The sequence below is a fragment of the Eucyclogobius newberryi genome, unplaced genomic scaffold (assembly GCF_026437365.1).
Source record: "Eucyclogobius newberryi isolate DKJ021-1_F unplaced genomic scaffold, fEucNew1.0.hap1 SCAF_8, whole genome shotgun sequence".
Classification (NCBI taxonomy): domain Eukaryota; kingdom Metazoa; phylum Chordata; class Actinopteri; order Gobiiformes; family Gobiidae; genus Eucyclogobius; species Eucyclogobius newberryi.
Window position 1 is genome coordinate 28725441 of NW_027316500.1, and position 15630 is coordinate 28741070.

The following is a 15630-nucleotide window of genomic DNA, read 5'->3' on the forward strand; positions in this document are numbered from 1 at the left end:
CGCGGTTAAAAACACACCTATAAACAAAGGATAACGGCACCAGCTTTCATTCATATCCAGTAACAACTGCGCGAACCATCGACATATATATTTTGGGACATTCATCGTCTGTCATATCGTGTCACATCACGGCGCGCGTTTAGCTCGACCCCGCCCCCAAAACAAAACCAATCGCGCCGCTCCTCCCCGAATGTCGATGACAGTTTATCTCTTTTCCCGACAAAATAATGAAGATGCCATAAACCCGCTGGAAAAAATATGACCCGCTCAATGAAAGCCGAGCGCGAGGAGGTGAAGATCAAATTAAGCGACCTTTCACCTCTACATTTATTGATGGGCTTTGACGGCGGCGTCGAAAAAGGCGTTCGACAAGACGTAACTCAAAGCACAATTACAGGTGCGGGACGGACGCGGCGCCGTTATAGACGCCTCGTGTTTGGGCGTTTGTTGTTGTTGTTGTTGTTTTCTTTTCTTTTTTCATCACACAACTTCCAGCAATCAAACCGTTCTGATTTAACGCTAGGCCAGATCGGCGAACCGCGCAGGCCCTCGCGCCGGCGTTTTTTTTTACCCCAGACGCCTCTTCATCTTCCTCAGCACGGAACATAACCATCAGCGTCCCATCTTCCTCGCCCCTCCAAGGTCGCGGCGAGTGACAAACGGCGCCCCACCCGCCGCCGCCGCCCGTAATGTCAGCGGGCCTTGAACCAATACGAGCGTTTTTTTTGAGGAGCGCTGACCCGTCGAAGCAGCTGAGCGTCATGTTTAATTAACCTGCGGAGAAATGTGCCGTGAAATGTGCGTTCCCCCCGTTCGGTCGTAGCGTTTGGGGAAATCGACGTCGTTCGCTCGTTCGTCGTCTTATGCTTATTACACTTTTAGGGGTTTAAAGGGGAAAACTGTAGGTCTAGTGGACGCTTTGTGTTGATTCTCCAAATGCGTGTGATCTTTGCTTTGTTTCATTGACTGTTTTGTGAAGCATTGTGGGGTGTCATGAAAAGCCATTTTTTTATTTTGTCATGTTTTTTCAATATTAAAACTTCACATAATCAACACCAAACGGGACCAGAGAGAAAATAGAAATCAATATTAAAACTGCGGCAGACAAACTCCAACACAAACGTCCCAATTTGTCCAAAGTCGATGAAATTTGTCCAATTTTAAGTTAATCTAAATGTCATTTTTGTTCCATGTTGGTTGTGATGTCAGTGGAAAAGCGCTATTTCAAAAGAAAGTATTATTAGAACTAAATTAACAGAATTTGATGTAAATTAATGTGGGTTGTATAGTCGAGTGCAATCTGCTTTATTGCAGCACAAAATAGCAAACGATTAAACTGAAAATAACTGATAACGCTGCGTGAATAAGCTTAAAACGTGATTATTTCAGTAAATCCATCTTAAACGTGCAATATTAGGGATAAAACAAGAATACAGAGCAGAATGAAACATCTTTAACGAGTCAATGTAGATTTTTTGTTGTTGAACTACAAAAAATGGCAAAAAATAAATAAAACGTTTCTAACTAGAACAAAAATAGTTCCATCAATGTAATAATTATTGTGACTGCCCAATACATTTTTCATACTTTAGTGCTATATCGTTTGTTCTCTGCATTTGACCCATTCTACAAAGCTGCCAATCACCCATTTCCACATGTTGAGCTGGGTTTTATCCAACTAAACCGATGAAGCGAACGCCACGCAAAACGCTATAGTTAAGATTAAGTTCACGGAAATATAATCAAATCTGAAGATCAATCAAAGATGCCGCGATATCAGTGTCAACGGTCCGAGATGTGTTTTCTTTGCGACAGAAGCGTGCGCTGCGTCATCAGTTGTGAGCGGTCAGCGCGATGGCGGCTTGAGCGGAGCTAGCAACGACAGAGGGTGAGGCTAAATCTGACGAAGCTAACGTACACGCACTTTGAGGATGTCTGTGTGAATATAGCTGTGAACGTAGAGAATGCACCGCAGACTGTTTCTGACATTACCTTCCTTTGGACTTTAGAACTATGTACTTAAATACTTATGCTTAGATACTTTTAGAATGTACTTTTAGCAGCAGGAAAAAGGCCATCGCTAGGAAATGGCTGACACAAACACCACCAACAATCAAGGACTGGACTGACATTATAACAGACAAATGGAGAAACTAGCATTTAGACTTAATTTGGAAATTGTAAAATGTAACCATATTGAATTCATATTTTTCATTTGTAAATGTGAAGATTTTGTATTATTATCATTATTCCTAATCTTACTTTCTGGTTCTGTTCCGTCCGTTTCATGTTTTAAACTTTTAAAAATTGAAAAAATGAGTAAGAATAAATATATATACGGTCTATATATATATGTTTAAAAAAGAAAGAAAATGCAGAATAATTCCTCCAAAATTCAAACTCTTTTCAGGAAAGAGGGGGCTTTATCCAGCTCTGATTTTCAGTCTTAAGTTTCAACATTCTACAACATTCCCACTGGTCAATTTCAACGCAATCTCAACCATACTCCTGCTTCTCTAATGTCAGTGAGCCTTAAACTAATAAAAGCTGTTTTTGGAGGAGCACTGACCCGCCACAGCGGCCGAGCATTACGTTTAATTGACCTACGGAGAAATGTGGCGTGAAATGTGTGTTCACAGGCTTTTTCCCACTCACCTGAACGAATGACTCAACACTCACTTACCAGAGACAATAGTGGACACACACGGGGCCATATGCTGCTTCTCTGACACTGTTTAGACTGCGTTATGCACGAATAATCGGAGCGGCAAACACCAGCCGCTTCCCAAAGAACGCCGAGCCGGGGCTAAATCACTAACGGGGCTAATGGGAAAGGATTAATTAGGTGGTATTGCGTGAACCCCGGTGTCTTAATTGAATCGACCAAACGAGCTAATTATCCAAAACAAATGAACGTAATGAATAGTGAAAGCTTCGTGTCATAATTAGTTCATTTGAAGTGATATTCAAACGCATCCACAGAAACACTAAGTCACTACTGCTAATATTATTATGAAGTCTTCTCTATTGGAGCTCCCACAACGGCATTCAATTATCGAATAGCATAATTAGCGATGCTAGTGTGAAATAAATGTAATAATCTTATTTTAAAACAACTACTAGGATAAGACACTTCATTTGTGCAGTATTGTCTGGTTCTGTTTTGTGATTGAAGTGGGTACGACAGGTTTTAGCGTGGCTGATTACAGAGTATTAGCATGGAGGCTAACTGCTGAAAGCTAACGGAGAAAATAATCTAGTTCTTTTCCTATTTTGACCCGACTTCGCTGGTGTTTTGACCACGTGTCCGGCTGCACACAGACACGCTGTTAGCCTGCTCGCGCTCAGTTAGCCTACCTACTCTCAGTTAGCCCGCTCGCGCTCAGTTAGCCTACCTACTCTCAGATAGCCCGCTCGCGCTCAGTTAGCCTACCTACTCTCAGTTAGCCCGCTCGCGCTCAGTTAGCATGCCTGCACTCAGTTAGCATGCCTGCACTCAGTTAGCCCGCTCTCGCTCAGTTAGCCCGCTCGCGCTCAGTTAGCCCGCTCGCGCTCAGTTAGCCCGCTCGCGCTCAGTTAGCCCTCACGCGCTCAGTTACCCTGCTCGCGCTCAGTTACCCTGCTCGCTCAGTAAGCCTGCTCGCGCTCAGTTAGCCCCCTCACGCTCAGTTAGCATGCCTGCACTCAGTTAGCCCGCTCGCGCTCAGTTAGCCCTCGTGGACATGACGTAGCGCTCATCTCGTTGCGCCCTGTGTCGATGTCCTGTTCTCTGCTCCTCTGAGGGCGCTCTCTCAACTGGTTCATCTGTACTCTGCGTCATGCTCACGATTGGAAGATGTATTCCTCATCATTTTACACCAGATGCGGTTCGATTTTTTTTTTTTTTAATGGAAAGCTTCTGTCCATGTCATCAATACACAAAATATCATCCATAATGCAGGGAAAATTCACACATAAGGTACAGTTTTCTGACGGTTTTAAGAATATATAACGAGACCTTTAAAGGCGCCATTTGTCACATCATGTTGTGTAAATTTGGCCCTTATGTACAGTAAAGTTATGGAATTATGAGTACGTTTGTCACATCCGCTGCCAATGTCCAACCAGGAAGTCAAAGTATAAACTTATATTATTAGTCCAATTTGAATACTTTTGCTGCACAAGTATGTCATAAATAACACATTAGAAGTGCGAGGCAGTATGAAAAATATGTTCTATTGCAATTGTTATTTGGGAGCTATGCAAAGTAAGTTCCTCCATCATCTATAATTCAAGTTTTTAAAAATAGCTCAAAAAGAGAGGATATAACGTTCTATTTCTGGACTTTGGTGGTTAAATTTATAAACCAATTTGTGCGATACTTGAACCTCAAACGAGACATTTACAGGCGCATGTTCTCACACCCCTGATGCATTGTGAAAATATCATATCGAGATATTCATTTTGATGGCCCACGCCGAGCGCACGCCTATTTGTTTGTATTCAGTCTCTCCGTTTCGCAGCACGCCTAATGCACCGCCTAAAACACTTGATTATTGATTGAGTTTGAGTTCAGAATGACCTTGGCCTCCTCCCCGCGCTTCTCAGCTCCCGCCGCCGCCGCCAAGCGTGCCGTCCCATCCCTCATCCACAGTGTCTGGGTGTGTCTCCTGTGACCCCTCCCGCTCCGTGAGTTTGATGAATGCGGTCCATCTGCCCTCCTGAACCGATGGGACGGGGGCTCGGCGGGCCCCCGTGCGTCCCAGTAATGGCCCCTGTTCTATACCAGTGGCACATGATCACGACACGCTCCGGTGCCGGGACGGCGAGGGAGAGCGAGAGGCGGCGGGAGGAGGGGTTATTAAGATACCACTGATGTATCATTTAGCTGCGCGTTTTATTAACTAATGTGAGGAAATGCATTGTCAAAGAAAGGTCATGATTCCACAGCTAATCGACGTGTTTTAACTCTTTTACAACCACCTTTAGCCATTATTACCACTATGTTCACACTGCAGTTTAAATACAATTATTTTTTTATAGTATATTAATTTATATTTATTTATTTTTATTCATATTTTTATATGCATTTATTTATTTATATCTATTCGTATTTATTTATATATTTTTGTTCAATTTATCTGTATTTATTTATATTAATTTATTTGCCCAAATTTGACCTGGATCTTGGATATTTTTTGTCGGTTGCTGTGGTTACATGAGCTCTCAAAATCAGATTATTATCACTTTTTTTCGAGTTATAGAAGTATTAAAATGCTCTGCAAACAGCAAAAACACCTGATTTAGTTCTGAATATCGTTCTTCTGATTAGTACTCGCACTGCTCGAGTTTGTGGTTTGTGTGTCATTTAAATAATCTTTAAAGTCTAGAAATCAGATCATAATCAGATTTTGGTGTGTACGTGAGCATAATTGTGAACCGGACCAATCGTGTGGCTCTAAATGAGATTTAAATCGGATCTTTTACAAAGTGAAACTACACGTGCAAATAAAGAGACGTTTCAAACCTCATCTGTGTTTGGGACAAGAAAGTGTGACAGAGATGAAAACAGTTTTTAATGTGAAGGATAAAGATGATGATGATAAAGATGATGATGATAAAGATGATGATGATAAAGATGATGATGATGATGATAAAGATTATCATAAAGATGATGATGAGGATGATGATGATAAAGATGAGGATGAGGATGATGATGATGATGATGATAAAGATGAGGATGATGATGATGAAGATGAAGAGGAGGATTAAGATTATGATGATGATGATGATGATGATGATGATGATGATAAAGATGAGGATGATGATGAGGAGGATAAAGATGATGAGGATGATGAAGATGAAGAGGAGGATAAAGATTATGATGATGATGAGGATGATGATAAAGATGATGATGAGGATGATGATGAGGAGGATAAAGATGATCATGAGGATGATAAAGATAATGATAATAATGATGATGATGATAAAGATGATGATAAAGATGAGGAGGAGGATAAAGATTATGAGGATGAAGATGAGGATGATGATGATGATGATGATAATGATAGTCCCATGTGACAACGGCGTGACTCCTGATTGGTCCCGCCCTCTCCTGCACGTCGGGCCACGGGAACCGCCTCTAGACTTAGGCTCCTCCCCTCTGGCGCTATCTCAGTGGGACTTGATGATGATGATGCAGTATTCACTCTTGAAACTGCGGCTGCCCTGGGGCAGACTGGCAGAAGCAAGGCTGCCAATCTGTGCCATGGCCCCCTCCGACCTCCGTCTTTTATGGCTGAACGCGACTGAAATTATTGCAATATGCTGTTAATGACTATCAAAATATACTTTTTAACACTGTAATTGCAGATATATTAAAGTAAACATGTTCATGGTGTAAATGTATTACTCACACTGTAAAAATACAACTTAATTAGGCTCATTTAGACTGAATAAAGGAAATCATGGACACTTTTTCTGTCAGATGCAGGACTTTGATGTCACTGCGATGTATTAGGTTTGTGGACTATCGATTACTCTGTCTACCAATATTGCAGTATCGATACTTTTGCGATACTGCAATATCATGCCGCCCTGAACCGACTAACCTCTGAGAAAAATGACTTAGTTGGAGAAAATGTTCTTTGTTCTACAAGTTTATCCCTTCATCACGTTGTAAATACGTCCACTTTCCTTGACAACAAACCATGTCTTTGTCCATCAAAAAACGCCACCACAAAGTCATCTTGTCGCCGGTGCGTACGCGACACGTACTTCTGACACCGTTTGTTCTCGTGACTCTTAATATATGCATAACTTAAAGCCGCTACACGCAGAACCCGACATCCGTCAGTTCGGCCGACATTAATCCAAATCATCTTGATGTACAACACGTCATTGATGCTTCATTGTGCTCCTTGTTCTACATCCATGTAACGCCATTAACGTCGCCATCCGCCCGCACGTCCCGCCCGCACGTCCCGCCCGCACGTCCCGCCGTCCCCCAGCCGGCCTTCCTGTTTGGTCAAAAGGAAGGGGCGGGGCCTGGGGGGAGCCGCCAGTCACTCGGGGGGGCGGGATGGGCAGTCACGCAGGTGGCTCCGACTACCTGTTCATCTCAGACGTAATTAATGTGTACACGGCGCCCGCTAATTGCACTTCTTGTGAATGATTTATGGGCCCGGGAGCAGGGAGGGGCCGCGAGGCGACACATGATGGATGAGAGCGGAGACGATTCGCTGTCACCGCGGAGATGATGCGAGCCGCCGCCGGGGGGGACGTGACGTGACGGACAGCGGAACTGCACTGGACAAATATACTCAGATATACTTAACGTTTACGGCGTTGTTATGTTTTGAGCGGAAAAGGTTTTCACTTTTTGACACCAGTGCAACACGTGAGCGACTGGGTTAGGCTGAAGATGCATTTAAATACTTACATTTTAGCCATAATAATTGTTAGATTGTTCTTGGATTAACCTCAAAATGTGTCTAATTAACCAAAAATAAGAAGAACAAATTGTACTTCTTAAAGACTGTTTATTATGACGGACTTTTTGTCTATTAGAAGTGTCTATATATCGAATTATAGATGATATTGTGAATGTTCATTTGAAGATGTGATGAAGATATGCACAATTTGGACATTGATTATAGCGTTTATTGTGGAAAAATACTACAAAAAGAGCTGATTAAAACTGAAAATTAAAAAAAAAAGTTATGTTACGTATGTAAACTTGATTTTTTTGTACTTCTGATTATTTTGACGGAATTTCACATTCTGTCAAACATCAGTCGAGAACTAAGAACTTCATAGGACGGACTTATTGGCAGTACATGTATTTATTAGAAGTGGATCATATTGTAAATGGTGATTTGAAGATATGCAAGATTTGGACATTGATTATAGCGTTTATTGGAAGAAATATACCAAAAAAGATCTGATTAAAATGAAAAAAATATGTTATATATGATAACTTTCAAAAAAGTTTATATCATGATATTTTTTGGCACTTTAGTGATTCATTTGACATAATTTCACTTTTGTCTTATAATCAATGTTTGTAAAACATCAACTTTCTAAACCGTTTCCTACAAATATAATTGCGTTGGGACTTGTATTTTAATAACCCACTAATGCCTGTTTCCCACATTGTGTTTTGCAGCTTTTAGAATATGACAAGGAGATATCGGTGTTCAAGGATCGACTGACGGAACTGGAGATCTCATTCCCTCCCAGGTACGGCTTTAGGGTGTACGGCATTAGAGTTTACGGCTTTAGGGTGTACGGCTTTAGGGTGTACGGCATTAGAGTTTACGGCTTTAGGGTTTACGGCTTTAGAGTTTACGGCTTTAGGGTGTACGGCTTTAGGGTGTACGGCATTAGAGTTTACGGCTTTAGGGTCTACGGCCTTAGAGTTTACGGCTTTAGGGTGTACGGCTTTAGGGTCTACGGCATTAGAGTTTACGGCTTTAGGGTCTACGGCCTTAGAGTTTACGGCTTTAGGGTCTACGGCTTTAAAGTTTACGGCTTTAGGGTGTACGGCATTAGAGTTTACGGCTTTAGGGTGTACGGCATTAGAGTTTACGGCTTTAGGGTCTACGGCCTTAGAGTTTACGGCTTTAGGGTGTACGGCATTAGAGTTTACGGCTTTAGGGTTTACGGCTTTAGAGTTTACGGCTTTAGGGTGTACGGTCTTAGAGTTTACGGCTTTAGGGTGTACGGCTTTAGGGTCTACGGCTTTAGGGTCTACGGCCTTAGAGTTTACGGCTTTAGGGTCTACGGCCTTAGAGTTTACGGCTTTAGGGTTTACGGCTTTAGGGTCTACGGCTTTAGAGTTTACGGCTTTAGGGTGTACGGCATTAGAGTTTACGGCTTTAGGGTCTGCGGCCTTAAGAGTTTACGGCTTTAGGGTCTACGGCCTTAGAGTTTACGGCTTTAGGGTTTACGGCTTTAGGGTCTACGGCATTAGAGTTTACGGCTTTAGGGTCTACGGCTTTAGGGTCTACGGCCTTAGAGTTTACGGCTTTAGGGTTTACGGCTTTAGGGTCTACGGCATTAGAGTTTACGGCTTTAGGGTTTACGGCTTTAGGGTCTACGGCATTAGAGTTTACGGCTTTAGGGTCTACGGCCTTAGAGTTTACGGCTTTAGGGTTTACGGCTTTAGGGTCTACGGCATTAGAGTTTACGGCTTTAGGGTCTACGGCTTTAAAGTTTACGGCTTTAGGGTGTACGGCATTAGAGTTTACGGCTTTAGGGTGTACGGCATTAGAGTTTACGGCTTTAGGGTCTACGGCCTTAGAGTTTACGGCTTTAGGGTGTACGGCATTAGAGTTTACGGCTTTAGGGTTTACGGCTTTAGAGTTTACGGCTTTAGGGTGTACGGTCTTAGAGTTTACGGCTTTAGGGTGTACGGCTTTAGGGTCTACGGCCTTAGAGTTTACGGCTTTAGGGTCTACGGCCTTAGAGTTTACGGCTTTAGGGTTTACGGCTTTAGGGTCTACGGCTTTAGAGTTTACGGCTTTAGGGTGTACGGCATTAGAGTTTACGGCTTTAGGGTCTGCGGCCTTAAGAGTTTACGGCTTTAGGGTCTACGGCATTAGAGTTTACGGCTTTAGGGTCTACGGCTTTAGGGTCTACGGCCTTAGAGTTTACGGCTTTAGGGTTTACGGCTTTAGGGTCTACGGCATTAGAGTTTACGGCTTTAGGGTTTACGGCTTTAGGGTCTACGGCATTAGAGTTTACGGCTTTAGGGTCTACGGCCTTAGAGTTTACGGCTTTAGGGTTTACGGCTTTAGGGTCTACGGCATTAGAGTTTACGGCTTTAGGGTCTACGGCCTTAGAGTTTACGGCTTTAGGGTCTACGGCCTTAGAGTTTACGGCTTTAGGGTGTACGGCTTTAGGGTGTACGGCATTAGAGTTTACGGCTTTAGGGTCTACGGCCTTAGAGTTTACGGCTTTAGGGTCTACGGCCTTAGAGTTTACGGCTTTAGGGTGTACGGCTTTAGGGTGTACGGCATTAGAGTTTACGGCATTAGAGTTTACGGCTTTAGGGTCTACGGCCTTAGAGTTTACGGCTTTAGGGTCTACGGCCTTAGAGTTTACGGCTTTAGGGTGTACGGCTTTAGGGTGTACGGCATTAGAGTTTACGGCTTTAGGGTCTACGGCCTTAGAGTTTACGGCTTTAGGGTCTACGGCCTTAGAGTTTACGGCTTTAGGGTGTACGGCTTTAGGGTGTACGGCATTAGAGTTTACGGCTTTAGAGTCTACGCCATTTCTTGGGATGAATTAGACCAAAATGTCCTTAAATACTGTCGCTGGAAACTGCTTTAAAATGCTTTTCTTTTAGCATGAGGACTTAACCAGCGTTAATCAGGCAAAACACTCATTCATTCATTTTCTGCAATTTGTGTTGTTTTGGTCAGTTTGCTCTCAGCATTTTGGCTTTTAACCTGGAAAGCTTTGTCCAATCTCCACGGAATATTGCAAATTCAAAGGCCGTTTTCTTAAAATGCGTCGCAGAGACATAAAAATCAGGCCCTTAAAGTAACTAAACTTTACTTTACATCTTGTACTTAACTCGATTTTAACAAATTGTTCCAAAGGATTTGTTTTCTCAAATACTAAATAAATCATTCAGAATCATGAATTGTCAAATATTTCGAGAAAAAGCAAAAGCGAGCAAATTTAGCCTAATTGTTGAATGGACCAAATAAGAGCACGTTTGGCAATTTAACACATAAATGCCTTATTTTTATATGAAAACATGACATGATGCAAACGTTGTAATACATGTGTCTCTTCCATGTAAGAAAGTCAACCACAGGAAAAGTTTCAAATTGATATCTGTGAATTTAAGATTTGTTCCTATCGACCTGCAGTGTTTTGCCTTAACTGGTTGTATGTATGAATGTAAAGCCTCTCATTTCACATGTTTTTTAAATTTATGAACATATAAAAAAACAAAACCGTGATGGGGAAACGAGACCAGAGAGAGATCAGATATACCCGTATTTTCCGGACTATAAGTCGCACCAGCTAAAAAAAGCATAATAGAGAAGAAAAAAACATATAAGTCACACTGGAGTATGAAATGCAGTTGCAAGTGTGAAAATAACAAATAATATCACATATAAGTCGCTCCGGATAGTATATAAGTATAAATGTAAGTATAAGTCGCACCTCGGCCAAAACTATAAAAAAGGTGCGACTTATAGTCTGGAAAATACGGTAAATAAAATAATTAGACATCCAACAAATCATAAAAAGAGAAAGAAGAGAGAATTATGGCACAGGAAACCCAACCAAAAAGTCAAATTTTGTCCAAACTCTGTCAAATTTATCCATTTTAACATCAAATCCAAATGTATTTTTTCCATATTGCGAACGTTCATTATAATGTCAGTCCAGTCTTTGGTCCTCGCCCCATTTTTTGTCCCAAACTGTTTTTCACGAGTCCGTTTAAACCTCCGTCCGGCTCAGATTCCCCAGCGCGTCTCTCTCCGACGGCGAGACACATTGATATTCCTCGCCGGGACCTCTTTTGGGAACCGTCCTTCCTCGTCGCTCAAACAAACGCATCCACAATTAGCCCTTTCGGAGCGAGGCGGCGGCGGCGGGCAAACAGTGGCTGAGCGTGCGGGAATATGATTGGCGGCGCGGCGTTAATGGCACTTGACCTTCGGCGCCGCCTGTGACTCAATCAGCGCAGATAATGAAACGCTGTAATCAAACAATAATTACTTGATAAACTGCAGCGGCGGCGGAGCTGGGACGGGGGGGACGAGGGGGGGATGAGGGGGGGACAGGGGAATCCATGACTGGAGTTTGAAATATTGTCTTTGTGTGTGGCGTTCGGACTCGTTTAAGATTCATTTAATTCTCGGTCCGGATCAATTGTTTTTGGGTTTACGCCAAACGACTAGAAAAAAATATTCACATTTGTTTTAAGGCGTTTGAAAGTACGTGTAAATGAAGTACTTTGAAGACGTACAACTAAAGTAGGTGGTAGTTTTGGGCACTGGTCACAAAGTAAGGCATTGCTTTAACGGGATTATATTTATTACAATCCGATTATATTGTTAAAATAAAATAAATTACCCTAAGAACTTTTGGGTTATTAGAAAATATGTGTGTTATTCTGTAACATTTTTTTTTTTACAGATTAGAGTTTAATGGCATTTATTTGGATTTAAGTTAAATGACAGAAAAAGGAATACATTTGTAAAAAATAGTGCGATAAATAGATTTAATTATATTTTGCTACAGTAATCCAGCAATCCAGTTACTTTTGAAATAAAGTGATTAGTTTGATGATCAGACGATTTTTAGGGGCAGTATCTCTGACCAACACTTGTTTTAATAATCCTGAATCTAATATTACTTTTATTGTTCTTTGAGTTTTTATTATTGTATTATCTCTGGAATATTTCTGAAAAGGTGCACCGAGTTGTCTGAAGTAAAGTATAATTCCTTTTCTTATCAGACTGATTTAAAGCGGGTTTAGTCCTGGTTTACTCTAGTTTAGTCTTTTGATTTAGACACTTTCAAAGCTAAACATTTCCTTATATTTAATAGTTTCTGTACATTTTTCTGTCCTCAGACTCGTTTCTCCCACAATTTCTATTTTCTCCAGAAGTAGGAGTAGTAGGAATATTGGTAGGAGTAGGAATAGTAAGAAGAGTAGCAGTGGTAGTAGTAGAAATGGGAGTAGGAATTAAAATAGGAGAAGTAGAAGTAGGAGTATTAGGAATAGTAGTAGGAATATGATTAGGAGTAGGATTAGGAATAGTAGGAATAATAGAAGTAGGAATGGTAGTTGAAGTAGTAGTATGAATAGGAGTAGTAGTAGGAATAGGAGTAGTAGGAATAGGAGTAGTAGTATGAATAGTAGTAGTAGTATGAATAGGAGAAGTAATATGACTAGGAGTAGTAGTATGAATAGGAGTAGTAGTAGTAGTATGAATAGTAGTAGTAGTATGAATAGTAGTAGTATGAATATGAGTAGTAGTATGAATAGTAGTAGTAGTAGGAATAGGAGTAGTAGTAGAGTAGTAGTAGTAGGAATAGGAGTAGTTGTATGAATAGGAGTAGTAGTATGAATAGGAGTAGGAATAGGAGTAGTAGTATGGATAGGAGTAGTAGTATGAATAGTAGTAGTAGTATGAATAGTAGTAGTAGTAGGAATAGGAGTAGTAGTAGGAATAGGAGTAGTAGTATGAATAGGAGTAGTAGGAATAGGAGTAGTAGTAGGAATAGGAGTAGTAGTAGGAATAGGAGTAGTAGTAGGAATAGGAGTAGTAGTATGAATAGTAGTAGTAGGAATAGGAGTAGTTGTATGAATAGGAGTAGTAGTATGAATAGTAGTAGTAGTAGGAATAGGAGTAGTAGTAGGAATAGGAGTAGTAGTATGAATAGGAGTAGTAGGAATAGGAGTAGTAGTAGGAATAGGAGTAGTAGTAGGAATAGGAGTAGTAGTATGAATAGTAGTAGTAGTAGGAATAGGAGTAGTAGTATGAATAGTAGTAGTAGTATGAATAGGAGTAGTAATATGAATAGGAGTAGTAGTATGAATAGGAGTAGTAGTAGTAGTATGAATAGTAGTAGTAGTAGGAATAGGAGTAGTAGGAATAGGAGTAGTAGTATGAATAGTAGTAGTAGTATGAATAGGAGTAGTAATATGAATAGGAGTAGTAGTATGAATAGGAGTAGTAGTAGTAGTATGAATAGTAGTAGTAGTATGAATAGTAGTAGTAGTATGAATATGAGTAGTAGTATGAATAATAGTAGTAGTAGGAATAGGAGTAGTAGTATGAATAGGAGTAGTAGTATGAATAGGAGTAGTAGTATGAATAGTAGTAGGAATAGGAGTAGTAGTATGGATAGGAGTAGTAGTATGAATAGTAGTAGGAATAGGAGTAGTAGTATGGATAGGAGTAGTAGTATGAATAGTAGTAGTAGTAGGAATAGGAGTAGTAGTAGGAATAGGAGTAGTAGTATGAATAGTAGTAGTAGTAGGAATAGGAGTAGTAGTATGAATAGGAGTAGTAGTATGAATAGTAGTAGTAGTAGGAATAGGAGTAGTAGTATGAATAGTAGTAGTAGTAGGAATAGGAGTAGTAGGAATAGGAGTAGTAGTATGAATAGTAGTAGTAGTATGAATAGGAGTAGTAATATGAATAGGAGTAGTAGTATGAATAGGAGTAGTAGTAGTAGTATGAATAGTAGTAGTAGTATGAATAGTAGTAGTAGTATGAATATGAGTAGTAGTATGAATAGTAGTAGTAGTAGGAATAGGAGTAGTAGTAGAGTAGTAGTAGTAGGAATAGGAGTAGTTGTATGAATAGGAGTAGTAGTATGAATAGGAGTAGTAGTATGAATAGTAGTAGGAATAGGAGTAGTAGTATGGATAGGAGTAGTAGTATGAATAGTAGTAGTAGTAGGAATAGGAGTAGTAGTAGGAATAGGAGTAGTAGTATGAATAGTAGTAGTAGTAGGAATAGGAGTAGTAGTATGAATAGGAGTAGTAGTATGAATAGTAGTAGTAGTAGGAATAGGAGTAGTAGTAGGAATAGGAGTAGTAGTAGGAATAGGAGTAGTAGTATGAATAGTAGTAGTAGTAGGAATAGGAGTAGTAGTATGAATAGGAGTAGTAGTATGAATAGTAGTAGTAGGAATAGGAGTAGTAGTAGGGATAGGAGTAGTAGTATGAATAGGAGTAGTAGTATGAATAGTAGTAGTAGTAGGAATAGGAGTAGTAGTATGAATAGGAGTAGTAGTATGAATAGTAGTAGTAGTAGGAATAGGAGTAGTAGTATGAATAGGAGTAGTAGTATGAATAGTAGTAGTAGGAATAGGAGTAGTAGTAGGGATAGGAGTAGTAGTATGAATAGGAGTAGTAGTATGAATAGTAGTAGTAGGAATAGGAGTAGTAGTATGAATAGGAGTAGTAGTATGAATAGGAGTAGTTGTGTGAATAGGAGTAGTAGTATGAATAGGAGTAGTAGTAGTAGTATGAATAGTAGTAGTAGTATGAATAGGAGTAGTAGTATGAATAGGAGTAGTAGTAGGAATAGGAGTAGTAGTAGTAGTATGAATAGGAGTAGTAGTATGAATAGGAGTAGTAGTATGAATAGGAGTAGTAGTATGAATAGGAGTAGTAGTATGAATAGTAGTAGTAGTATGAATAGTAGTAGTAGTATGAATAGGAGTAGTAGTATGAATAGGAGTAGTAGTATGAATAGTAGTAGTAGGAATAGGAGTAGTAGTAGGGATAGGAGTAGTAGTATGAATAGGAGTAGTAGTATGAATAGTAGTAGTAGGAATAGGAGTAGTAGTATGAATAGGAGTAGTAGTATGAATAGGAGTAGTTGTGTGAATAGGAGTAGTAGTATGAATAGGAGTAGTAGTAGTAGTATGAATAGTAGTAGTAGTATGAATAGGAGTAGTAGTATGAATAGGAGTAGTAGTAGGAATAGGAGTAGTTGTATGAATAGGAGTAGTAGTATGAATAGGAGTAGTAGTAGGAATAGGAGTAGTAGTATGAATAGGAGTAGTAGTATGAATAGGAGTAGTTGTATGAATAGGAGTAGTAGTATGAATAGGAGTAGTAGTATGAATAGGAGTAGTAGTATGAATAGTAGTAGTAGT

General features: G+C 40.3%; 1 protein-coding gene across 2 annotated transcripts in view; it reads left to right on the forward strand.

The window, feature by feature from the left end:
* Positions 1 to 15630, forward strand: part of inpp5a (inositol polyphosphate-5-phosphatase A) — a 288060-nt gene that overhangs the window by 238154 nt on the left and 34276 nt on the right. For both annotated transcript variants that reach the window (XM_072436661.1, XM_072436662.1), the window contains exon 12: positions 8147 to 8220. In XM_072436661.1, the coding sequence (XP_072292762.1) occupies positions 8147 to 8220 (74 nt within the window). The remainder of the gene's footprint in view (positions 1 to 8146; positions 8221 to 15630) is intronic.